Source organism: Xyrauchen texanus, chromosome 40, assembly GCF_025860055.1.
Source record: "Xyrauchen texanus isolate HMW12.3.18 chromosome 40, RBS_HiC_50CHRs, whole genome shotgun sequence".
NCBI lineage: Eukaryota > Metazoa > Chordata > Actinopteri > Cypriniformes > Catostomidae > Xyrauchen > Xyrauchen texanus.
Genome location: NC_068315.1, coordinates 21,319,168 through 21,346,931, shown reverse-complemented (window position 1 = coordinate 21,346,931; position 27,764 = coordinate 21,319,168). Strand labels below are relative to the sequence as shown.

Sequence of the window (27,764 nt, the reverse complement as noted above, 5' to 3'; positions counted from 1 at the left end):
GACCCGCAGCGACTTGAGCCGCGACTTGGCTCCTGAGGAGGAGATGGCAGGCAAGTTGCGACATGCGGGTGAGCTTAAACCACCTTGCCGGTTTATGTACACTACCGTCACAGTGTTGTCCATCCGGACCAACGCATGCTTGCCCTGGATCAATGGCCGAAGCCTTCACAGGGGCACCAAGGGGACGGACGCTGTTGAGGATGGTGTTACCGAAAAGGCCAGCCTGGGAAATGGGGCGTCAAGGAAGCGAACCTTGTCGGCATCCCTCATCTCAACCAGGTTGAGCCAAAGGTGGCACTCCTGGACCACCAACGTGGACATTGCCTGTTCGAGAGCCCGTGCTGTGTCCTTCATCGCCCGTAGGGCGAGGTCGGTCGGTGAGCGCAGCTCCTGCATTACTCCCGGGTCAGGACCACCCTTATGCAGCTCTTTCAATGCATTGGTGGACCTAGCCATGGCATGCAGAGCGGAGACGGCCCACCCCACGGCACTGTAAGCCTTCGCTGACAGAGACGAGAAGTGCATCGCAATTGCCTGCTCTACCTGGGGAACTTCCTTGTAGCCCCTGGCCACAGAGAGCCGCAGAACTCAAAAGCCCAGTCCAGTCAGTGAAAGGTGCCTGCCACGACTTCTTCATGCACTTCTGGGAAGAAAGGCAGTGAGCGGCGCTCCGACCCCAGGAACCAATCATCCTCCTCTTGAGCGCCGAATGAGAGGTCAAACCCGCACTGAGGCGAGCCACCTGACTTATCCCAGAACTCAACAGAAGCACGAGCGTGCTGGAGAATGGGAGGTCCGGGGGGATTCACCCGGAGGAGTTACTTCCATTGAAGTCCCCCAATCGCCCCCAGCAGTAATCGTCGTGATCTTGTGCCCATGGGCAGAAGATCCGGGGTGGGGAGTGGCCGGAGTGGCTTTCTCTCTGAGGAAGGAAAGCTGCGATCGCAACGTATTCTTATCCATGAATGCTGTCTCAGCTTGTGACAGCAATCGTGACTGTCAGAAGCGGAGAGATTTCAACGACAACCAGGAACTGCACATAACCAGAAAGGCATCTTTAAAAAAGATGCTTTCCATCAGTGCCCACTCTTTTAGGGAGAAATATACTCTTGTAGCGCTCACGAAGCATCCAGGGGCATTTTCCACACTTATCTGTGCGATGGGGGAGAAACGCTGTAATCTGGTGTGAAATCTAACAGCCGCGAAGGTCGCTTGCTTTCTACAGAGGTTAATGGATTGGCAGTGGAATATCGCTCGGCTCCGAAGAAAAAATCTGAATGAGTGGTTGCATGCCAGCTCCTTCTATGCTCCTATTATATCCAGGGGAGTGGCATGCAAATTCCACTCACCAATTTTCATTGGCCTTTTCTCAAACATCAGAAGTGTTTGGGGCTCCCAACGGTGATCCCTAGAATCACTACATCGAAACAATTTCAAATGAGTGACAGATAAGGAACCACTGCTAACCCAGAAGAACATTAAGGTTCATCGGAATTTGACCAAATCACACCTTGATGATCCTCAAAACTTTTAAGAGAATGTTCTGTGGACTGATGAGTCGAAAGTGGAACTGTTTGGAAGACAGGGGTTCCGTTACATCTGGCATAAATCAAACACATAATTCCACAAAAAGAACATCATACCTATGGTCAAGCATGGTGGTGGTAGTGTAATGATGTGGGGATGCTTTGCTGTTTCAGGGCCAGGGTGACTTAGGAGTAAGTCCACCTCTGAATGGCTCAAAAGTAGCAAAATTAAAGTTTTGGTGGCCTACTCAAAGTCCTGACTTGAACCCGATTGAGATGCTGTGGCAGGACCTTAAACAGGCAGTTCATGCTCAAAAACCCTCTAATGTGTCTTAACTAAAGCAGTTCTGCAAAGAAGAGTGGGCCAAAATTCCACCACAGTGTCGTCAAAGACTGATATCCAGTTATTAGAAACATTTGGTTGCAGTTGTTGCTGCTAAAGGTGGCACAACCAGCTATTATGTTTAAGGGGGCAGCTAGTTTTTCACATGGGTGATATAGGTGTTGGCTAAGTTTTTTGCTTTGGTAAACTGTATTTTGTGTTTACTCAGGTTGCCTTTGTTTATGTCATATCTTGTTTGAAGATCTAAAACAATTTAGTATGAAAAATGCACAAAAATAGAAGAAATAAGGCAAATAGAAGGCGACAAATACCTTTTACAGCACTGTACTGTATATAACTTTACACAGTAAAAAGGTTAGTGATTGATTTTAACATGCTAACATGCATATTGTTATGCCTTTTGTCTTTACTTTTGAAACTGTTTGTATTTTAACGTTTACGGATTGTTTCCATTCACTTCCATCGTAAGTGCCTCAAGTCAGCCAATGCATGGAGCACTGAGGCCATCTACTGTCCATAGTTGTCATTTCATGTCATTGTTATTTTTATTTCAGCAGAATTCTTCAGAGAAATCTTTAAATTTACTGAACATGGATGGAGTAATTGAGTAATTTAGAGGTAAATAAGGTAAAAAGAATACTATAAAATCCCATATGAAATGCATAACTGTAGTGTTTTTACATTATTGAAGACAAAAATATAAAAAAGCTAACGGTGGTTCCACATTTGATGATTTGTGACAGATTTGACCCAAACAGATGGAACGGGGTTCTCTATTGATAAGTGTACAAGGGTTAAGGGTTCCTAAGAAGTTTAATACTTTGGGTTAGAGGTTAAGAAAAAACCCTTATCAGAATGTTTGAGGAATATCAATACATTGCTGCCGTGAAAGTCCTGTAAGTCCACCATTAACACACCGACACAGCAGGAGTTATTCCTTACTACTAAAAATGTGACATGGAAAAGCAATTGTGTAGGAGAAGACACACAAGAGCTCGAGAGACATCAATAAGTAACAGCAAAAACCCACAGGTGACCTTCATACCACACAGCATGGAAGTAGAGAGATAGATCCGTGTCTCAGCTGTGTAGTACCAATCAGTTCTGAGCATCATTAGGCTGTCTGACTTTCTGTTTTCCTCTCTTACACAGGCTGATACATCACAACTACAGACCGAGATGGATACAGATGATATGTTTGCCAACCCATTGTAAATGAGATAAATTCACTAAACATTTGTGCCACAGTATTTCAGCGCCAAAATTGACTAATTATCCAAAATCCAGATGTGCTGAAATATCGCTCCATCATGTTTATATTAAGTTTTGTCATTTTGTCTTTTCTCCTTTCTATGTATATTAAGCTTATATATATACAGTATATATGGGGGGTCATTTTAAAGGCTTGTGAAGGCATGTTAAGGCCTTGGATGAAGAATTTCTCTTGCTCATAAAAGCAGGGACAAAGGAAGAGAAAGACCTTGGAAGTCTCCTTGAAATGACAAGGTAATTTGGACGGGAGGAGGTGTTGATTCATTTGCAAGTATCTGTGCCAATGCAAATTGGAAGCATGAAGGGATGTGCGTTTGCCTGAGTGGAAAACATCAATAGACAAAAAGGAAATGTTAGATGTAAAGATATATATAATCCGTGTACTTAATATGTTTTGATTACTGTAATTTACTGTGTATTAACAAACAGAACACTCTAATGGCTATCTAAAAATATATTCTGATGACATAACCAGAGCTGTCTGGAATACGCAATTCTGACTGGTCAATCATTGCACTCTAAAGTAAAATATTTTTGTATGATGACCTTTATACTATTTGACCGCTGTTCATTACAACCAATCTCCTACACTGTGTAATCTCCTATATTTCAACTTGGATCAATATTGAATGTCAATTGTATTTTTTTATTTGGTATGCAGTCATGTAATAAATAGGATAATGTACTGTTAGCCATTCACTGACACAAAATAAACCCTTGTGATCAAGAGTAACATGATTCAAAGCTCTGAAATTGTATTTAATTTATACTGTATATTCATCCATCTACAGTATTTCATGGAATTCAAAAAAGACTGTGTACTTTATCGTTTAGCAAATGACACATTAGCTGTCACTGAGCATTTCATAAGTCAGATCTACAGTCGCTGTGTTGTTCTATCGAGGCCTGAGATTGATCTCTGTGAATGCATTCAGCTCTTTATCCTCAGTTTCCACTCAATTATTATTCCCTCCATGTACTTCGACATGCTGATTCCTCCACCTCAGCATAAAGCAAAGACACCTAATGGCACCTAGCGTCTTGGTAGATAAAGATATATAGTGATGAATGCAAAGATGGAGAGTTTTCTGTGCTACCTCTTTTGACTAAATTTCAGGAAAGAAAACGGATAAAGATTTTTTACCTTGTATCCTGGCAGGATTCACCACTCACAGGCATCCAGGGAGAGTCTACAATCCGAAGAAAATTCAAGATCATCTTACACGACTGACTTAAAGTCACTGTAGCAGCTAAGACTTTTTGCTGGTAAATTATGGCTGCTGTATACTATTCATCAATGTAATTTAGGTCTGCATATATAGGGAGATACAACAATGTTTTGGATGACACAGCAAATGTTAATAGTTTTTTTTAGTACACATTCCTTTCAATATATTTTTGTATATACAGAACAGATTTACAGTGTAGTATTGTTGATTGATTACACATTTTAACGTATTTTTATAGATAAAGATTTGCCTTGTGGTACTTTAGATGTGTTCTGTAGATTGGCATTATGATTCTCTTCAAATTACTGATGCACTTACTGTCTGATTTAATTTAAAGTCATGTTTTTTCCCAAACAATGTATGTGATCAAGTGTAATGCTGTTTTGACTCATTTTGTTAAGATGTTAATCGTGTAATTATGCCTAGAAAAAGGTTTTCTGTTGAATTGTGGAACTTCAGAATGTTATACGTAGGTTTTGCTTAAAAACAAATCTGATGCACATGAATACACATGCACATTCAGGTTATACAAATGACAAAATTATTATACAAATGTTTGAACTTGATATCTAAATGCCTCAAGCTATGACCCAATAAACAGGTTATATTGCATCCTCAAGTGATGCTTGATGGTTCATTACACACTCATAAATAAATAAACCTTAGTATTTTTGTCTTGTCTTTTAGAAGATAAAAAATCTAAACATCCCTAAAACACATCCTTGAGAAGCAAAATGTAATTATAAAAAATAACTGTAGAAATAATTTAATATAATTGCAGAAAATTATTTTCTGATTCAGTTTTTTGTCTTGTTTTCCTGTACAAATATCTACATATCCATAAAACATTTTCTTGAGGAGCAAATCAACTTAAGACATTAAGACTTGTTTTCAAAGAAAACATGAAAAATACAAGTGGGGAAAACAATCTTACCCCATTGGCACTTTTTTCTTATTCCGTTTTAAGCATAAACTTCACTATATTTGGTTAGATTTATCAGAAAACAAGATATAACATCTGGTTTTCATATATAACAAAATATATATTTTAAAGGATGTTTAGATTGTTATTTTACTGATAAGTGAGGCAAATACTAAGAATTTACTTTTTCAGTGTTCATGAAATACTGTAAAAATGAAAAGATACCTAAGGTGCCATTTGGGTTTTCTCAGATTGCCACACTTGCAAAACCCTTTAGCCACTTTTTGCCATCAGGCTAAACAGTTCTCGTCTCAAAACTGTGCCGTTCCGACTAATCTGAGTTATTCGACAAGGTTATATTTTCTTATTCCACTGTAATGCTGCAGCAAAGATAGGCAACTGCCTAGGGCCCCTAGAAGCTAAGGGCCCCCTAAAAATACAAATAATAGGCTTTGTTATTATCATTAATGCTAAATAGCATGTGCTGAAGTTTTAAATATCACTGTTACAACAATGATATGATTGATATTGCTGTTATTTTCGGCAGTATCAGTACAAGTATCCCCTTTCCTGCTCAGATCAGGCTGTAGTGGAATATTCCAAGGTTTTTATGCATCTACACAAGTTTGCAAACAGGTGAAAGTTAGGCAAACCACTCAGACAGTTTTGTGTGAATTTTGTGAGTGTGATTGTGAGTTTTGTGCTGAGAAATCCAAGCCGGTAATGGTTTTTAATCATACCATGCTGAACTGTGCTCAAGTGGAAATGCTTTCCGAAGGAGGAAAAGCAAATTTTAAAGAACCTCTAGACTCTCTCCAACAGGGCAGTTCTCTGAGGACCCGGAAGTTCCAGAAAGACTGTCAATGTTCCCTTCAGTATCCCTATTATAAAGGAAGGGCTTTGAGGAGTTTGAAATATATACAGCATTTCAGTTCCTTGAGTACACAATAGGATATTTCAGAGAAACCTTAGAGGTTCTCCAGAGGGTTCCACCAGTGTGGCAAGAAATCCCAAATGGTTTATATTTCTTTTATAGTATTTTTCCAGAGTGATTGAACATAATCAAGTAGCCATTTGTATTTCAGCCTGCATATATTAAAAGGTATGAAAACCAGAACACCTTCAACCATGATTGATGTGTATTTGGCCGAGGCTTTTGATGGGCGTATACGTGAGTATGCTACATTGTCCAGTTTCAGGCACTGCCTATCAGCTCTTTCACAGCGAGCCTCATTAGGGAGAGAGAGAGAGAGAGAGAGAGAGAGAGAGAGAGAGAGAGAGAGAGGAAGAGGAACAGAAGGGGGATGGTGATAAAGCAAGAGATTGAAGAAGGGAGGGCTGAAGATTGTGTGTTAGAGAGAGAGATAACAAGAGAGAGAGAGGGAGAGAGGAAGGAAGGAACTGAAAAACCAACACACTAATAGACACTCGAGCCAGTGTAGCAGGAATTGCCACAGAGAAGCTCAGGGTCTTTCCATGAAAGCAGAAATAACCTCACACACAGTGACAGTGAAAGGTAAGAGATACGGGGGCATCCTCCCTTTTGCACGGCTGGGTGTATAATCCGCTCTGCAGACAGAGTGAACAGCAGGGTGGAAGGATTCAGCACTTAAAAGGATCTCAGCATCCAGCGATGTATTTTTTGCTGGCCACGTTCACTGACGCTCAGTTCCGGAGAGACTCTGGGATGCACATACACTGGAATGAGGTAGAGGGATGCTGGGTCTCCCTAACTATTTATCAGATTTTCTGTAGGTTTTTTAAAGTGATGGTCATATATATGTCTTCTGAGATTTATTGGTTAGGGTGTGTGAATAGAAAAAGTGTGATATAGATGTTGTGTTTTAGAGTTCAAAATATGACTGCCTTTTTTGTTGCTCTCCAGCTTTTGCTTTCTTAGATTTCCTTGAGCTACCTTCAGCGTATTACCTTGCACCTGTCGATGTGTGTTATGTCATGCCTGTGCGTGTCTGTGTATATATGTTTGGGTCCGATTTTGCCTACATTATGGAAACATTTAGGATAGGAAAACCTAAATTCACCTACATTGTGTGTCCCAATTGTCCCTACATGAAAAGACTTAATAAACATACTAAATAATGTTAAGGAAAATGTAGAAAAGCAGAGGTAAGGGTTAAGGGTAGGGGTTAGGGTTCATAGTTAAGGGTAGGGGTTAGGGCTCTGTAAGGGTTAAGGGTAGGGGTAAGGTTAGGGTACAGAAAATATCATTATCTTAGTATAAAAACAATAGAAGTCAACAGAAAGTCCCCACCATGACAGAAAAATTTCTTTGCGTATGTATTTTTATGAATGTCAGTGTACAGGCATGCATGCTTCTATGTATTAGGCTTATTTGACAACCTGTAAACTAATAAGTCTGTTCTAACATAGACATTTTTCATGTGCATACAATGTTGCTGATTGTTGTGATGTGTTTTGTTGTGATGTCCAGACTGTTTTCTGATAATCTGTGGAATTTGGCTCTATCCAGTAGCGCTCAGTGACTCCAACTGATGTCATTGACAATAATCTGCTCCAAAGAGGTTTAATTTTATGTATTTGCTACCCATGCTTGTATACATACGTGTATTATGTACATGCACACACACAAAATAGCTATCAGCACTATGGTGGTCTTTAGCAGTGCATGATAGTGGAGTGGACAGATGGTGGCAGAAGGGTAACGGAATGACCTTGTCCCCCAGTAGGGCATGTTTTTAGCCTCACATCAATCACTCTGTAAGGGCGAGAACTGGGCAAAAGACCTGCTGTTCTGCTGGAGAAAGAGAGGATGATGAAAGGTCAGACAGAGCTTGCCCAATGTCTTCTGACTGCATGAAAACAAACACGCTATGTGTCAAGAGTAGGTAGGTCGGTCAGTTGGTCGGTCGGTAGGTGGGTTTGGTAGGTAGGTAGGGTAGATAGGTAGGTAGGTAGATAGAGAGAAGTCTGATCTGAACATATGTCTAGTGAGAATCCTATCAAAGCAGCAGCAGCATAAGAGTTAGATGAAGAAAGATGCAAACCAGTGTAATCTTTCCATCAAACACATAAAAAAGGGGGAAAAGAGAAAGAAAGAGAGGGACGAAGAGAGATAATTCTGGTGTTTTCAGAGAATCAGCTTGGATTAGAGAGCTTTCAGAAAATGGAAAGTCTGTCGTAAGGCTGCATCTGGTACAAGCCGTACAAAACACCCCTCAATATTTCACCTCTCATATTAAAGGGATAGTTCACCGAAAAATGAAAATTCATCATATACTTACCCTCATGCCATCCCAGATATGTATGACATTCTTTATTCTGCAGAACACAAATTATGATTTTTAGAAAAATATCTCAGGTCCATACAATGCAATTGAATGGGTGCCAAAATGTTTATGCTTCAAATGGCACATTAAGGCATGATAAAAGTTATCCATATGATTCCAGTATTTTAATTAATATCTTCAGAAATGATATGATAAGTGTGTGTGAGAAAATTATCAATATTTAAGTCCTTTTCGCTTGAAATTTTTCTCACTGCCCAGTAGGGGGCGATATGCATGTAGAATGTGAATCACCAAAAACGCAAGAAGAAGAATGTGAAAGTGATCTGTTTCTCACCCACATCATATCATTTCTGAAGATATCGATTTAACCACTGGAGTCTTATTGATTACTTTTATGATGACTTACGTGATTTTTGGAGCTTCAAAATTTTGGCACCCATTCACTTGCATTGAGAAAAGAGCAGAGAAATGATTCTAAAAATGTCATTTGAGTTCAGCAGATGAAAGAAAGTCATACACATCTGAGATGGCATAAGAGTGATTAAATGATAAGAGAATTTACATTTTTGTGTGAACTTTTTCTTTAAGGGTTTGAGCTACATATACCACATCCAGAGCTTTGCAGATCATACTGAATCTTTAATAAGCCCAGGGATTTCATTTTTGAAACTCTAGGTCTATTTTGGCCTACAATAATATGATTGATGACTTGGCCTACAACTGTATTTATAGCCTTTTATTGTTTGAAACCACCTGGATTTTTACTAGATGCTGAAATCTAGAGAAAACCACAAAATATCACATAACACATTTTCTGACTGAGAAATGGTTGCAACAATATTCCAAAATCTCTTCTATTTTCTTATTTTGGGCTAGCACTTAAAGATGCTCTCAAAGATGTGTTTTTTAAACATATGTTTAAAATTATGATGACTCACATTAGATTCCAGTTATTGTATAGAAGTAACCTTAAAAAAGAGGAGAACCTCTCCATGTAGCCCCCATGAGGAGAACCTCTCCATGTAGAACAAAACAGCTTTTTTTTAGGTTACTGATTTACAAGTCTTCATCTCAAGTAAGTGGTAACGATTCTAAATATGTGTTGTCAGTACAAGTGCACATAAATGGATACACATTAAATAAACTACTGAGTGCACCTTTAAAGGGATAGTTACCCCCAAAATTAAAATTCGGTCATTATTTACTCACCCTTTTGTGTTCCAAACCCATATGACTTTCTTTCTTCTGTTGAACACAAAATAAAATCACCATTGACATTGATTGCATTTTTTTCCTCCATAATGAATGTGAATGGTGACTCAGGCTATCATTCATCTGAACATTTCATTTTGTGTTCCACAGAAGTAAGTCATATGGCTTTGAAAAAACACAGGGATGAGTGAATGGTGATATAACATTTTTGGGTGATCTATCCCTCAATCTCAAATTCCTGTAATGGAATTGTGTATACATTTATCAATGTATACTCAATCCTATCCACTTACTGATTTCTCTGAATGGTAATTGGTGATAGGAATCCAGACTTCGAGCATTGCATTATTAGGAATGTTTAGGGCCATTTGGCAGGAATTGTAGACAATCTAATTTATTTTAAAAACTGCACACAGTGGTTGCAGTCGCAGACGTGGTTAACAGGGACTTTAAACAAGTGCAGAGCCTCTTACAAATAATTGAGTCCTGTGATTTTGTTCCTGTCTCTCTAGATGGAAAGCAGTGACAAAGTTTTGATTGTTGTTGCTATGGGGATTTTTTTCCACTGTCTCTTTTTGAAGTGAAGTGATCATATTTCCACTTACTTCACTCAATCACTGGGATCTGTGCAGACCACCAGAATCTATATCCCCTCTGAAGTGAGATGTTAGTCCACAATTGGCTTGTCATGGCAACATTTTATCGTACCTCTAAAGTGAGATGACTAAATGCAATTATATATAATGCCATGTCTAATGACTATTGTCATTTATTCTGTAACATCTGACAGTGAAACATACTATACAGCAATGATACAAAGATCTCAAAATAAAGTGATCAGTATGAGCGTGAAATATTATTTCTTTACCTTGTAATTTTATGCCACTATATTTGCCTCATTGATTTGATGTGCCACATTACTATTGAAAAGATATATCGCACACTTACAATTTGACAGAATGTAACAGCCAAATTATTAGGGTTTCCCCAAAGTTGGATTGAACCACAACATTTTACTTTTCTGTTTTTAAGGTTTTGTACATAACAGGCTTTTCAGATGAGCTCACATTGTGAGTGACGCAAGAGAAGAGGAGAACCCTTTTTCCTGCATCTTTGTCCATCTCATGAGTAGCCATGCCTGTTCTCTCACCTACCAAAGGTAAATACTTTACACAGCAGGTGTGAAGCTCATTATCCTGTAGTTATCTACATTTTTTGTGAGCTAAAATCCTTTTACCTAAATTATTTACCTCAAGAACCCCCTGTCATTTAAAGTATTGGTACTGTAATTTAAACTCATGATGAATATTACAACATCTTAATGTTTTTATTTGGAAGTAATTAAAACATCTTATTGAATCATTATGATCATGTATGTGTTCCATTTTTCATAGTTTTGCCATAAATATATAAATACAAATCTGTATAATTTTGCAATGGCATTTCTATCACAATCTCACAATCTCCCTGAAGTTCCATCACAAACCCTTAACCTTGAACTAATTACATTTTTAAACCAACCTTGTTGATGTGATTTCCACTACATTAGCCATGTTTTAAAACATAAACATATATATACATGTATATTTAAACTTTTTTCCTGCTGCAGGTTTACATGAGATGCTAGCCCTCCTCACCTCACAGCTGCATCCAGAAGCTAATCATAAGGAGGACCTGGTCTTCCTCAGAGAGGTGTTCAGTGAGAGGGGCCTCAGCAATCTTATGAAAGTGTGTCATGCTGGAGATAATGCCTATGTTTGGAATAGCATACTAACATAATACTCCTACTGTTCTATAGCTGCAGTGTATAGAATGTACAGTACTTTTTCTTCTGTATGCATGGAATACACCGATGACCTACTACATATGCCAAAATGTGCAGAATACATAAAAAAGAATAGTGTATCATGTGCAATGTGCTTAACTTGACCTTTTATTACCAGTGAGATGAATGAGCCAGAATTAATAAATATCTTTTCAGACATTTTCAGTATTTGATTGAAAAATGTAGTTTTCATCCAAGATGATAACTGGGTGTCATACATGTGACATGTAGCATATTACTGTCTGAAACCTGTTTTGTGGAATAATGCCTGCTGTTTCACTCACTACTTTAAAATAGTAGGCAGTATACTGTCTATCCTGTGTGGTATTCAGGAAGTAGTATGCTAGTACAGTTTTCCATTCCGAACATAGCCTAAATCTAATCTCCTAATAGTGTTGTTTTGTGAACAATTATGTAATACTGGCCATTTCTGCAGATCCATGAGCGACTGAGGCAATTCCAGCTCCAGAGCCCATCCCCAGTGCTCCACAGCGCCTACTGCCTGGCAGAGGACGTAAGTGTGTGTCTCTTGTTCAAATGTTAGGTTTTTGATTATAAAATGCTTTTTATGGACATCAAAATATTATGACTTCACTGGTCTTGTGGTTTGGAATGACAGGTTACTGAGGAGCTGCAGAATGGACCACTGGAAGAGGATGAGAGAGAGCTATTGATGCTTCTGACTGCTCCACATGTGAAGGTTCAAAACTAACATAGACATACAGTCTTTTTATCTTTGTAGGGGAAAAAACAAACTCTAAAATTAACTGCTAAATCAAACTCTTGCTGTCATTCATATCTAGGGACTTGCTTAACTCTAACCATAAACCTTCTTCTAACCCTAACCCTTCTCCTTTCACATTCAACTTAAAAGGATAGTTCACCCAAAGATTTTAATTCTGTCATTGTTTACATCATTCCAAACCAGTGTGACCTTCTTACCAAAAACAAAAGGATCATTTTGATGAATATCCTGTAAAAAATGTTCAATACAGTTGAAGTATTGAAGTGTATCTGTGCGGCTCGTGCATCATATTCCAAGGTTTTGGGAGGAAACAACCCAACATTTAAGTCATTGTTCAGTGATTTTTCAGCATGAGAGAAACTTTTATTCACAGTGGGAGAGATGATCAAGCAAGAACTTGCAGTGTTTTTATCATTTTGATTTTTACACGAAAGTGGGGCGTTTTCCAGCTACACAGTCATGCCAAGATTCTATAATTCCTATTAAATTTTGTCAATAAAAGAAGCTTTGCGTGATTAGACTTAATTAATTTTTGTTTGATAGAGTGTGCTGCTTTGGAATCAGATGACATTTTCAAAAACTTCTAATTAGACTCACTCATTTCCTCACTGTTTCCCAGGCATCTGTTTCCTGTTTCTCTCTTCTTTTATTTCTATTCTCTTTCAACCCAGTTTTGCTTATATTCTTTCTCTATCTCTCACACACAGACACATCCATTATGTCCTCCACATCACCATTGGAACAGTTTGCAAACTTTTGTTGAGCTTTTTCTCTCCTCTCTGCATGATCCATCAGGCAGTGCTGACAGTACATGACACGGTGGCACAGAAGAACTTTGACCCCATGCTCCCACCTCTGCCGGATGATCTGGATGATGAATTGGAGGAGGAATCTGTGAAGATTGTGCGTTTGGTGAAGAACAAAGAGCCTCTGGTGAGTTTCAGCAAAAGTCAATAGTAGTTTACGAATCAGACTGTGTTACAGTATGTTACTGGAAATGTGTGTGACCAGTTCATTACAGTTTAAAGATTTTGCTAATTTTACCAGTTTTGCTAACCTCACACCATATCTGCAAACCCTGCCCTTCAAAGACATGTCAGCCAATCAGATGTCAGCAAACCTGTATTCTAAATGATTCTCTTGAATCTAAATGATTGTCTTAAATCCCCTTAAAGTCTAGGAAAACATGCTGGTTGGTGGCCATCTGTAGGGATTATCATGTTATCCTGCCCAATCCACTGAAATATGCATTGTCGTGACCCTAAAATCAAATTCTTTCTAGAGAAGAACCGTCCAAAAATTATTCTGAAGTTGTAAGTGCTTAGAGAGCCTAGGCCCATCACAGAAACAGGTGTGGTTTCTCAAAGCACCTCTTTCAGTAATATATATCAGATTGGTAGGGACATTTTATGTCATATATATAAATATATATTGGTTTTGGTCTAGCTTTCATTTATATATATATAAAGAGAAAAAGAAGCCAATATTAGACATAACATTTTTAGATCAGACATCATTAAATTAGATTTAAGACAACATTGGCTATTCCTATTGCATTGTCTAATATCTTTATAATCATCATTATCATGATATGTCATATTAGATATCGATTTATACATTTATGTTCAGTATTTAATTGTGACAAAATATGGCCTGCTGTAGCCTGTGACTCTGTTTCTTTAGGGTGCGACCATCCGCAGGGATGAGGTAACAGGGGCAGTGGTGGTTGCTAGGATCATGAGGGGCGGGGCTGCAGACCGCAGTGGTGAGTGACAGTCTAGTCCCTCCCCCTATCAACGAGTACTCTCACTGTGGCTACACAACACCAAAATCTCTCTCATCAGATTTGGCATAACATAATCTGTGATGATGCGGTCAGAGAGCATATAAGCCAAAAAGTGTTGAATTTCTAAAAGAGTGAAAAATTACTCAATTCTGTATAGAGAAGGAATTGAATGTCACTTATTCAAGTGTTACACAATGCAATTTACTGTGAATCTCTCATACTTTGAGATCTTAAAAAGAAAGGGGGAAAATTATTTTGAAAATTATGTCAACAACAAGAGAAGTAATCACAGAAGAATCATGTTGATATTTTGTTGATATTAATAGCATTCTGGGCAGCAGATTTTTCTGATGACAAGCACAATATTGACTAAAATCCTTGAGATTATGCATTGCTTTGAGATTACAGATTACACTGTAAATATACAGAGCTGGATTTTATGGTTGCCATGGAAATTCTGTTGGAATATGATTTGCATCTGAGTGTATTCTAGGTTGTTCTAATGTGCACAACATAGAGTATGACCAAACTAATGTGGACACCCGAACACCACACTCATATATGTCCTTGTTAACATTTAATGTCAAATAATAGATTTTTCATTAAAAGGGAGTTGGTCTTCCCTTTGCTGCTTTAACAGGGTCCACTTATCAGGGAAGGCTTTCCACAAAAAAGTATCTGGGATTTGCTCCCATACAGACATAAGAGCATCAATGAGGTCAGACATTGATGTTGGGTGATGGGGTCTGAATTGCATTCAGTGATCAGTGAGGTTCAGGTCTGGACTTTGTGAGGCCAGTCAAGTTCATCCACACCAGACTTTGTACACCATTTCACTGATAACATGAAATGTATGTGTCACATTGAGAGTCTAATTGTTTGTCTAAGTAGACTGCATGACTGTATGCTTGATGTTATGTATTGGGTGTAGCTGAAATAGCCAAAGCTGTTCATTAAAATGGGTTGTCAACATACTTTTTGCAATATAGTTTATAATGATATTTATATGCAATATATAAAACAAATAAAACATTAGATTATTAACATGTCCAGTGTACTCATCAACACATTTTGAGAAATCCTTATAGATATTAATATGGCATCTGCTTAATGATATTTTGATACATTTTGAATCCTCTGTGACTACTGTTGCTTAAATATTCCTCAGGTCTGGTGCATGTTGGAGATGAGCTAAGAGAGGTCAATGGAAATCTCATCATACACAAACGTCCAGAGGAGATCAGTCAGATTCTGGTGAGTTCACTATTAGCTTCCTCATATTTTACAAATCTGAATCATTCCCAGAATATTTCAAAACTCAAAACAGAGAAGCACTTGTGTAATTTAGTGTTCTTGATGTTTATCATCTCGTTGTGCTGCAGTCTCAATCTCAGGGCTCAATAACTCTGAAGATAATTCCTGCCATTAAGGAGGAGGACAGATTCAAGGAGAGTAAGGTGAATGAAATCACTGCTGAGTGACTGAACTTCCCTGCTAAAAAGACCATCTTAAGCAGCATGCAATGCCCATGCTGGTTGTGCTGGTTTGTTTTTGGTCAAGTTGGTGGACCAGCATACTTTTCAACGGCAAAACCCAACTTGTGAAGCTGGTTTACCTGCATGGTCTTTCTGATAAAGCTGGTTAAGCTTGTTTAAAAGCCTGGTGGAGACACCAGCCCTCCAGCATCCGATACTGGGTGACCAGAACCCATAGGCTGCTGGTCTTTTCAGCAGGGTTGACACTGAACACAGAGCATCAACATAAAATATACTGTGCATGTACAATACAGCTGTTCTGGTTGTAGTCCTAAACCTTAAAGAGAATTGCCATTTTCAAGTAGTTTTAAGAATAGTGGGTTTAAGAGACTTTCCTGGTTTGTTCTATAACTTTTGTGTGATTTAAAAACAAGTTGCTCACAAATTGCTATAGGAGGACTACAACGGCTGTCTGCGTAAATCGTCAAGCACATAAACCAAAGATAACTCACATTTGCTTGACAAATTACATGCAGCTAAGCAGACAGCTATTGTAGTCATTAAATAGTATACTAACTATACAACTTATATTTTTAAAGCTCTTCAAAATTAATTTTTATGTATGTCTGTGTGAACTTTATGCTTAGAACAAAATGGGAATGTCTCTGTTAATTACAGACATTATTTTACCAATAATTCAAAAACTGATATTCTAAAATCCTATTAGAAATTCCCAAGGTGACTCATAGTACATATCTTCCGAATTGGCCTACAAATTGACGTCATGTCTGAACAGCTCCATTCCTACTTCTGTAAATTGTTATCTTATTTCTGTTTAGGTCTATTTAAGAGCCTTGTTTGACTACACACCATTTGAGGACAAGGCCACACCCTGTCAGGAGGCCGGACTCCCTTTCACACGTGGAGACATCTTGCAGGTGGTCAGCCAGGATGACCCGACATGGTGGCAGGCCAAAAGAGTCAGAGACAGCAACCTGCGTGCCGGCCTCATTCCCTCAAGACAGTTCCAGGAGAGGTACTCAACAAAGACCATGTCGAGAGTTACCCTCCTCTTACTATAACCAGTCCCTAAAAACACCAAGTCTGTAATATGATTCTAATCTAGGATAAAGTCTTGGAAAGATAAGACTTTTGTGGTTTCAAATGGAACAAACAATAATTGTGATATGTATACTTTTCATGCTTATTCTTAAAATGTCTTGTCCTCCCAAATCTGCAGACGACTGATGTATAGGATTAAAATGGGAACATATCAGAGCCCTAAATCACCTAGAGCAGCACCATGTAAGTTTTTAGAAGCTACTTATTAGCTAACAGAAATAGGGCATGTACTCCATTACTAATGATGAGAGTTATTGTGTCTGACATTACAACATGCAATTTGAAAATGAAGCATTATTCAACAGGCAGTAATTTTGAACTGCTCTGAATGATTATTCCTCAGAGAAAACAGGGAAATATGGAAGTGAACCAGTTAAAGCCAAATGCTGATGAATGTATTAAGTTTCATACTCTTCCGATTTTTTGAACCTCCATAAAAATAAAATAAAAAAGAATAATAAAAACTGCCTGTTACATGACCCAATCCTGTGTTATTCAGCATGAAATGCTATGTAAAATTAAATACTGTAATTTAGCTATGTAATATTATAATTGTAATATATTACTATATAATATATTTATGAATGTTTCAGCTATTGTGTTTGTTTCCTCATTCTACGTACCCTAGGTGACCAGAATAGTGAAAAAGGTAAGCGATTTAGACAAAATGAATTATATTACATAAAGATTATACTCATTCATTAGTACTGTAAATCTGTAAAATGTGTTCTTCAGATACCCCCAAGTTAGTTATAACCATGGCTAGCCCATGAAAAAAAAAAACAGACTGGCTGCAAAATAAATATATAAACATATTTTTTAATTGGGTGATTTGTCAATGAGGGGAACTTTGCTGTCCCTCTTGGTTTAAAAAAAAACAAATACTTTACAAATCATTATAGCTTTCAAGAATAGACAATAAGAACTTCAAATTTGTTATCTTCTTTCTTTATTTTTCCTAACTATTAAGTGCATTGAAATGTTAAATCTCAGGACTGTCAATTGATTTCATTTTTTTTAAATCAATGAATTACATGATATTCCGACGAATTAATTTAATTCAAATATTTTCTGAGAAAGCCCTTTTAATAACAACAATTCAATATATAATGACCAAGTAATTATATATATTATGTATATTGTAAAAAATAATAATTCATAATTGTGACAGATGAGTAAAGCATTGATAAGACAATACAAAAAGGGGCTTTATAAGGCAATATATAGTTTATTTCCATATTATTGAACATAAGACCATCACTGGAGTACAGTCCACAGCAATCCACTTTGTAATTTAATTCGTCAGTCTGTCTGAAATAAGAGCTTTAGGTTAAATAAGAAGCGATCTTTAAATATTAATTTCAGAATATGTGATGAATATTTTATTAAAACAATTTATAGAAGTTTACATTTTCAAGATTTCAAGAAGTGAAATGTGCACTAAATTGAATAATCACCCAATTACAAAACTCCTGTGAATATTTAAATACCTAATGGAGAAATGCTGAAGCAGACAACCTTTTTTTTCCCCGAAATCCCTATATGCGCTCAGCGCTTGCTGCTTCGTTTTGTTGTAGTGGATCATTTGTAATCTCCAGCAATTCTGACCTTTGTGTTCCCAACCCTTCTTTGACCTTCTAAAAATCAACAAAATGTCCTTGTAAATTATACATGTTTTCCCCTATCCCACTGATTATCCTCTCCTCCCTGTACACTCTCCTGCCATCTCTACCGTTTACCCTGACCCACCCGCCCATCCTCCAGAGGACTGTGACAGTGAGGGCAGTGGCAGCGGGCAGCACATAGGTGAGAGCATGCACACTGAATGCACTCCACGTGACTTTGGCTCTGGATGGTGCTTTGTTGTGTGGTGTGAAACGCTTTAAATGTCACCCGGTTTCTTTGCGAGTTATTTGGTGCACAGCACCGCAGCTCATGCGCTTGGCACATCCTAAGATCCCACCCATTGGTCACATCATGACAGCCCTCTGCTCTCCTGCTGGCTTTGGACAAATCCCTCATTGTGCACATTTGAGGCCTTTTTCTGTTTGCAAAGAGGGACATTTAATGTTTGTAGAGCTTATACTGCTTAAGCTTGAACCACTTAGGGACACTGCTATAGTCAGTGAACTGTTGCTTTAGGCAAATGGCTCACACAGCCCCGGCATGGCTGATAGCTTATGCTGGTCTCCATAGAATTATGCTGGATGTGTGATGGTCTAACATTAGTTGTAGTTTCTCCAAAGTGTAAGGTGGTGGCACCATCCTGTGGCCAGGCCTTTTTCTGGGAGTTTTACTCAGGTACCACATTTCATTTACACTTGTAAGGTGACTAGATACATTGCTGCTTTAAAGGTGATGTGTGTAACTTTTTCAGAGACAGCTTTGTAAGTATTCCCAAAAAGTGTACAAACTGTGGCTTTGTGGCACATTGTTCTATTTGAGGCAACATTGAATCAACCAATTATGTGAGTTTGGGTTGACCAATGGCAGACGAGCAGAGTGTTTGGGAAAATTGCTTGGTGCCACTAGTGGTGTAGAAATTACACACTTCACCTTTACCTTATTCACTGCATATTAAAGTAATAGTTCACCCAAAAATGAACATTCTGTCATTTTTAAATCAACCCCATGTTGTTTCTAGCCAGTATGACTTAATTGTTTTGCACAGAACTCAAAAGGAGATGTTAGGCAGAATGTTAGCTTCAGTCACCTTTTACTTTCATTGCATCTTTTTTCTATACAATGAAAGTGAGAGGTGACTGAGGCTTTCTACCTAACATCTCCTTTTGAGTGTCGTGTAAGTGTGTCATTTCGGTTTGGAACAACAAGGGGGTGTGTAAATGATAAAATAATATTCAGTTTTGGGTAAACTGTCCTTTTAAACTGTACAAAGCTGATGTAGCATTCACAGCGTAATGCTATTTGCCCCTGAAATGCAGCTGTTACATAAAAATCTCCAGGTGATTATTATTTGTGAGACAGGATATTTCAGCACCTCTTTCCACCCATGTCTTTTTGTTTGATATTTGTGTTCCTGTAACACTTAAGTCTACGTATCTTTTATTTTCCATCCTCTGTTCTCATATTGATCTATTGACAATTTTTTCTGGCTTCCAGCTGGTCTTAGGAGGAGCTTCAGGCTTAGCCGCAAAGATCGCCAGGGTTCGCCCACAGAGTCTCACCCTGCGGAGTCCACCGAGTTCTTCATATATGAAGAGGTGACTCTACATCAGATGAGACCCCAAGATAAACCAAGACTTGTTGTGCTGATAGGTAAGATCCAAAAGATTTGATGCTATCAAAGTTATTTAAACTCTTGTTTGCCATAAGAATAAGTCCTGTTGCCACTCATTTTGTTCCTCTGTTATCTTTCTAGGCTCTCTTGGTGCTCGGATCAATGAGCTGAAGCAGAAGGTGATTGCTGAGAATCCTCATCGGTATAGTGTCGCTGTTCCACGTGAGTTTGCTTTTTCCACTGCTCCAACATTAGAGAATATCCTGGCTGGTAAATCATGGAGCTGAATCAAAGTAACCTACTCTTTTCTCAGACCTATAATCGGAAAGAACTTCTAATTTCAATAACTACATTTTGTATTTCATGTATTAGGAATCTATATGACGTTAATTCACAAAACTTAAACAAGTATCAACAAAGTAGTCTATGCAGCTTGAGCGTCATGCTACAAGTCTAATGAAGGCATAGTTTTAGGAGAAATTACCTTATATTTAAGTGCTTTTTAGCTTGTTCACAGTGATATGCAAAAACTTGAGTTATTTAATGCTAAAACAAAGGTTCTCACATGAACATGAGTGCCACTGTGAACAAGCTTCTATTATAGTGCCCATAAACCCTCAACGGACATCAAGATTTTTGCTGAAAATTCCACAAATTGCATGGAATACATTAATGGGTACTTTGGGGTCCTTTTTAAGCTTTAAAATGAGGCACTACCCATTGACATTGTATTATAAAGGTGATAGTCAGATTGGTTTGGTAAAACATGAGGGTGAGTCCATTAGAATATCATTTTGATTGTTGGGAAGAACTATCTCTTTCTAACAGACACAACAAGACCCAAGAAGAGCCATGAGAAGGAGGGTGTAGAATACCACTTCACCTCCAAGCAGGCCTTTGAGACAGACATCCAATCTAATAAGTATGTTATATAAGACTAGATTTGTTTTTTTATTTTTAGGCCTGTAATCTGATTCACATTTGGTCAATATTGATACACAACTGAGAGTTATTTATTATAATTGTTACATGCATTATATGATTTCATTTTTTATTGCTATGTTTAAAAGATGTACATTTCTATGTCACGTTAACAATAATGAACATGGTTTATCTAATGTAGGTTTATTGAATATGGTGAATACAAGAGTAACCAATATGGGACGAGTCTGGAGTCCATTCGGAGCGTTCTGGAGAGAAATAAAGTGTGTCTGGTTGATGTTCAGCCTGAGGTAAAAAAATATTTTCCATATTGAAATAAAAATTCTTTAGACTTTTCTCTGAATTTCAGACACATGTAAATTAAACTATAATAACATTTAGATTTACCATTAATCTGAATATTGCGGGGACATGTACTCCTCAATGTCTGTGGTGGATATGGCCCTGAAATCAAATACGGCTTTACCTTTTCACAAAGAATAGCTTTTCATTTATCAAGCACACTATACATTAATTACATAGACAGTCCCTCTGGGGTAACCTAAGATTAAGTGTCTTGCTCAAAGACACAATGGTGATCTCTGGCACAACAAGACAATATTTTCTTTCCTACCCAAAGAATTTGGATTTAAATCTGTAACATTTGTTACCAGCCAAGAATTAGACTACCACCACCCAAAGGTTTTTGTTTTTGTTGCGCACATAACTGGTAACAGTTCTCTCTCTACTCCATTCAAATTTTCAGGCCCTTAAAATCCTTAGATCGGCAGAGTTTAAGCCCTATGTCATCTTTGTAAGGCCGCGCATCCCTGAGAGTCGTCGGCTGCGTAGCACTAGCACATCACCAGTAAGGGGTGATGATGGACACATCACGGTGAGACTTATTTATTTCACTGTAGTCAGAAATTAACCAGGGCTCAGTGCAAAAACGCTACAGAATGAGAAAAATGTTAAATGTACAGGAAGAATTTGTCCCAGTAATTCCTTTATTTTTTTAAATCTATTATCCAGGTAAAAAAATAAAAATAATTATAATAATTATATATATATATATATATATATATATATATATATATATATATATATATATATATATATATATATATATATATATATATATATATATATTAGTATATATGTTTATTTCTGACTCCAAAAATTGTAGCAAATCTCATTTTCTCATTTCAATTGTCCTCCCTCCCATTGTGAAAAGGATGAAGACCTGCAGGACATGAGACAGTCTGCCGAGCAGATGGACCAACAATACGGCCACCAAGTGGACAGGGTCCTTATAAAAGAGGACTCTGCCAGTGCCTGTGCGGAGCTGAGGAATATTCTGGAACGACTCGAGAGGGAGCCGCAGTGGGTGCCAGTCAGCTGGGTCCGATCCTGATCCTTCCCATATTCAAACACTTGCATAGGTGTAATGAAAACAGAACATCTCTGCCTATATCTGAGTCTGCTGTCTGTCTGTTTTCCTTTCCTCCCTTTTGACTGAGGTAATACAAAGAAATTGTTGTTCTGCTGTGATATTGAAGACCTTTATTTCTTTGATTTTGCATTGAAGTAGCATTGAAAAAATGTGTCACTAAAATGCCCCTGATGTGACTGATGTGCTTCTTTCTGTTGAGTGAGCTGCACATAACAATATCATGATGGAGAGAAATGGAGGATAGTACCACGTGAATTAGGACAACAATGACTTGGGTTTACTCACAGTGTCAAAGATGTTTACGTCAGGAAAAATGTTAGTCATGTGAAGGTGTCTTGGTTTGTTATCTTCTTCTTATGCTGGCTGTGTATATTTAATCGAATGTAAATGAGAATGTTGAAAGATAGCATACTGCATATTTGCAAATAATTTCAATGTTTATATCTGTGCAAAAACAAGAGGCAATATTTCGTATTTGGTCATCATCTGTCTAAATTTTGGATGTAATTGTCAATGTTTTTTGTACATTGTCAAACTGATGACTGATGTGTTTTTGTATGATGTAATTCACTAAGCAAATGCTACATTGAAGTCAAAGAGCATTAAGGCATGTTCACATATTTAAGGCCATATAGCAATGTCCAAAATGTTATGTTCCCTTTAGGATTTATGGAGTATTTTTTTTAATGTAAATTGTTATAATAAAAACATATTGGGCTTGTGACATTTTTTGTTCTTTCTTTTTTTCTTTCATTCTTTTTTGTTTTGAGTTTTACTAAAGAGAACAAATTGCAACAACAGAGAAAATAATAATATTAACTTAATTAAATATTAATGCTAGAATTTGGTGACTGCAATTGGATGATTAATGAATTCAAGCTTACAAACCTTGAGCTTAGCATCTTGTTCCTTTTTTAGTATTAGAGCACTCTGCTGATGTCTGCACCAACTGGTACCATCTGGTAGAACCACCAGAGGGGGGTAGTAGGTTTTATAGGACCAGTTACAATTTAAACCTTGCAAAAACAAAATAAACACTTATAAACAAAATGTCAACCTGTAATCAAATCAAAACATAGGGAGACAAAAAGATTGTCCACTTATTGTTTGATATCATCTTTAGTAAAATACTAAAGTAAAATACCACTGACCATGAAAAATAGGGATTTTTTTAAATGGACAGAAAAAAGAGAAAACTTATATGGTAACATTTAATCCAAAATACATTTCTGATTTTCTCGTTTCATCTGAGTCTGGAGTACAACAGTAAGCCGATTTCATAGTTTACTCTATAAAGCTGTCTTATGCAACGCTGTGCAAATATTGCCTCACTATACAACACTCTCCACATTTCAGCTAGCCAACTTTAGGTCTCAGGTCACTGACTGTGACTGCCAAGAAAGTGGCATGTACAAACCTCAAATTATGTACCAAATGAGTGTTCCTTGCCTTCGATAGGTGTAACAGTACTAGAAGCCTGCAAAGAGAGATCCAGCTCTAGGCTTGGCACAGGCTGGTTAGTACAATATCTTGCATTAAATGTGTTTTTTGAAAATGGAAATGTGCCAAAGTTTAGTTAACTCAAATATGCATCTTAAAGGCCAAAACATATCCTAGTACGTGAACGTAATATTGTGTATATAGTTGAGTCATATACAATCAATATATTTAAAGCAACTACCGGTAAATGAAATAATCCACCTTTATGACACAAACTTGTAAGGGTAACTCTATCGCTCTCGAGTAATAAGGTTTGTTGCAGAGTCGCCGACACAGCAAAGGCCAAAGTATACTTGGTTCCTCTGCATGCCAGTACATCTCACACATAGTGCACATGGTGGAAATTCCATTAGCACAGTAGTACACATGCAATGTCAGCCTAGTTTTTCTAGACACACGTACTGTCCGTGGCTTTACGCATCAATCCTGCGCAAAGCAGTTGGAATGCATTGAACGCAAGCCATATGAGCTTGCGGTCAAAAGAGTATCCGTTTAAAGGCAGAGTGTGTGACGCTAAACAGAACAGTATTCAGTAAAACGTATACCCAAGCCTTAAATGGTCCAATCAGTAATTTTAACTCATTAAAAAAGTTTTCTTCCAAAGAAATTAATTGTAATTTTGAAAATATGTATAAAACCATGACCACTCACGTGAGATGGAGATACCAGTCATATCAGTATACCTTCAACGTAATAGCTGCTTTATTCAACATGCAGAGGGTCCCCTCATGGGGCAGCCATGTTAGAATCAAGACCAGTCAAATACGACTTGCTTAATCTCAGGAACTGAACAATTATTGGATACTTTCACTATTTAATTAAATTAATCATGTCTGACTGTAAATAGTGAACTTCTACAATTGCATCTGTAACTAAAAACTGATTTTGAATAATGCTGCATCCACGCCTCTAGGTGGCACTGTAAGTCCAAATGACACAAACAAAAAATTTGGTGAGTAAACCTTTAAATGGCAAAGAGTGTTATTTTTTGTGCCAATAATGACACCAAATGGATTTGCAAAAATTTAGGGCTGTTTCAAACAGGTTCCCCTAACACTCCCACGTCTTTCTTAGTCAGACAACATTTGTTTAGCCAATGTTACTGTATTGGGCTTGTCAGGTTTTAAAGAACTACAGAGCCAACAAATGTGTAATAGTGTATACAAACAAAAGACTGAGAAGGAAATTATATGGTTCCAACCTAACTGACAACTCTAAAAATCATAAACATAATTAAAGCTCCCAATAAATAGTTCAGTGAATCTAGTGTACTTTTTAACTATATTATCATTGCTGACATACCAATTATTGCCATTGGCTGTTATGACTGGAAAAATGAATCTTTGCAAGCTCTGACTTGTTTTGCACTCCATTTCCCTTAATACATGTTAGCATATCTGCTATTAAGCAAAAACACACCCTGAATTGTTCAACCATAAACACCTCTCTGTGACAAAACATACCCATTTGAAATTCACCTTAAAGTTCACTACAAATAGACTCTGAATTGTTTACAAAGTCTCAGACTTTCTTAACAAACTTGCTTACTGTGTGTTAAATACTTTTTAGGGACCAAAAACTGAAAATTAATATTGGTGTAGCAAAGAACACTACCATAGTTTTAAGAAAAAAACAAGCACTGTCTTCAATTCTAAATTTGACAGGTATAGGAATTCCTGCTGTCCGTTTTGAAGGATCATCGTTATTAATGAAAAGAAAATACGTTTTGATCAGTGTATTCAAGTATATTCTGGCATCCTGCTGCTGACCAAACTGATTGTGCAGGCTGCATGTGTGCTTCCTGTTTTGCAAGTGTGGTTAATGGACTAATTGTTACTTAAAGTTTCCAATCTTGACATAGAATATAAAAGTTTAGATTTAGATATTAGCAAACCTATCTCAGATGTCCCAAAAGGAAGGCCACTTTATTTATAAAAAAAAAAAAAAAAAAAGAAAAGAAAAGAAAAAAGAAATATATTATTCCAGATAGATTTTATAAATGAATATGATGGCATTACACAAACTGTTTTTTTAAGTATCTTATTCAGTCATCTTGTCAATTAACTATATAGCAATTAGGCTACATGTTGCTTAAATGAAATTTTTATTTTGTGTTTATATATACCCTTGCAGCCAAAAGTTTGGAATAATGTACAGATTTTGCTGTTTCGGAAGGAAATTGGTACCTTAATTTACCAAAGTGGCATTCAACTGATCACAATGTATAGTCAGAACATTACTGATGTATAAAACAACACCATCACTTTTAGAAAAAAGTAATTTTTGATCAAATCAGAAATTGCTAATTTGATACTAGAAAATCCCTTGCCATTATATCAAACACAGTTGAAAGCTATTTGGTTCGTTAAATGAAGCTTAAAATTGTCTTTGTGTTTGTTTTGAGTTGCCACAGTATGCAATATACTAGCATGTCTTAAGGTCAGTATTAGGTCTAAAATGGCAAAAAGAGTCTAGAAACTCGTCAGTCAATCATTGTTTTGAGGAATGAAAGCTATACAATGCTTGAAATTTCCAAAATGTTGAAATAGCTGAGATTTCATGCAAAGGTGTACACTACAGTCTTCAAAGACACAGGACAACTGGCTCTAACAAGGACAGAAAGAGATGTGGAAGGCCAGATGTTAGAGTTGGGACACTTGAGATTGGACTCGGACATGAGTCAGAGTCAAGAGTCCAATTTTTCTTGTCATTGTCTTGTCATGGACTCGGATGCATTTTTACTCAGACTCGAGCATTTGGGACTCTGGATTCTTTTCCGATTCCCTGACATTTGTGATGCAATGAAAAAACAAAAACAAAAAAAAAAAACAGAAATGCAGCTGTATTAGCCCCTGAAGTCATAGGCATAGCCAGAATTGTTTAACAGTGTTTAAGCAAACACACGCACACACATACGCATGTGCACGGGTACACTCATCAGTCAACCAAAACAATTGAATGTTACTACAGACACTATTGTATAACATCAACTACCGAGGTGGCTGGCACAACGAAAACATAAAGACGGGTATGTATCCAATGTGATAGAAACTAAACAAGGCAGTTTCACATGACACAGGACCTGACAGCTGGTAAAATTGCATGTGGCATTTGTGCAGCCAAGACTGTGCTCGCATCGCAGTTTCATCATGGTTAAAAACTTAAAATCAGGAACTACTTTGAGTCAAGTCACCCACATCATGTCTCTCACAGTTTACTAATTACAGCATATCGAAATAAAAATAGTATAACTATTGGAAATGAAGTCTTTTTAGGATTAATGTATCTACACATGTAGGCTTCTGTAGTCTCTTGTGGTCCACACAGTTTGTCAGCTTGAACTGGTCCATAATAGCTTGATGTATATATTCGGGTAAATAATGTGATGTTGCTAAAGCAGACAGCAACTCTAAACAGATAAACAGCACCAATTTATCATTGATTGACTATTTTCAAAGCACTGACGAGCTGCTTAAAATACAATCTTTTACAGCAATTGTCCACCATTCAACCATGCACAATACAATATTGGGATATCTTGGGCAGTGAAATGTTTTGTTTATAATTTAATTATAGATAAATGTATTATTCGATGACAGAGTTTGTGTATGAAGCGAAACTTCATGTTACAAGATTAATTTAGTTGGAGATTAACTCTTTGAAATGTTTATTTTATTTTTATTGTAAACCACCGGGTAATTTAAGCACGTCTTTTTCTATCTTATATCTCTGACACTTTTGAAGGAAATTCTGTTTTATTTATGACTCAAAATTATTATTAAAATTATAACTTTTGGGGGGTTAAAGAAGAGCTCAACAACATTTTCTTTGGTTGGTATTTTTTAAGATTTCAGACTGATTGCAGACAAACGTGGCTGCCGCTCAAGCAAATATCCGTTATTTATTTATTTTGATATACAATCATT

The 27,764-nt window shown here is 37.3% G+C and overlaps 1 protein-coding gene across 2 annotated transcripts; it reads left to right on the top strand.

Moving 5' to 3' along the window:
- Positions 1 to 6,646: 6,646 nt before the first annotated feature.
- LOC127633931 (MAGUK p55 subfamily member 3-like) lies at positions 6,647 to 23,053 on the top strand. Of its 2 annotated transcripts, none has more exons than XM_052113310.1 (19): positions 6,647 to 7,000; positions 10,806 to 10,932; positions 11,383 to 11,501; positions 12,035 to 12,112; positions 12,218 to 12,298; positions 13,139 to 13,276; positions 14,027 to 14,108; positions 15,298 to 15,383; positions 15,512 to 15,586; positions 16,444 to 16,640; positions 16,845 to 16,909; positions 17,355 to 17,375; positions 18,491 to 18,532; positions 19,847 to 20,002; positions 20,106 to 20,186; positions 20,793 to 20,886; positions 21,088 to 21,196; positions 21,652 to 21,780; positions 22,120 to 23,053. In XM_052113310.1, exons 2-19 carry the CDS (start codon positions 10,908 to 10,910, stop codon positions 22,297 to 22,299), a joined length of 1,758 nt encoding a protein of 585 aa, XP_051969270.1. In that variant the 5' UTR covers positions 6,647 to 7,000; positions 10,806 to 10,907; the 3' UTR covers positions 22,300 to 23,053. The 2 variants fall into 2 exon arrangements, with proteins under 2 accessions (XP_051969270.1, XP_051969271.1); XM_052113311.1 differs by having other exon boundaries at positions 6,661 to 6,808.
- The last annotated feature ends 4,711 nt before the right edge of the window (positions 23,054 to 27,764 follow it).

Excerpts from the sequence above, each read along its gene's own strand:
- LOC127633931 (XM_052113310.1), top strand. The coding sequence starts at position 10,908 with ATGCCTGTTCTCTCACCTACCAAAG. Across the intron at positions 12,113-12,217 it reads CCTACTGCCTGGCAGAGGAC|GTTACTGAGGAGCTGCAGAA; the intron begins GTAAGTGTGTGT and ends TTGGAATGACAG. Across the intron at positions 20,187-20,792 it reads GTATAGTGTCGCTGTTCCAC|ACACAACAAGACCCAAGAAG; the intron begins GTGAGTTTGCTT and ends TCTTTCTAACAG.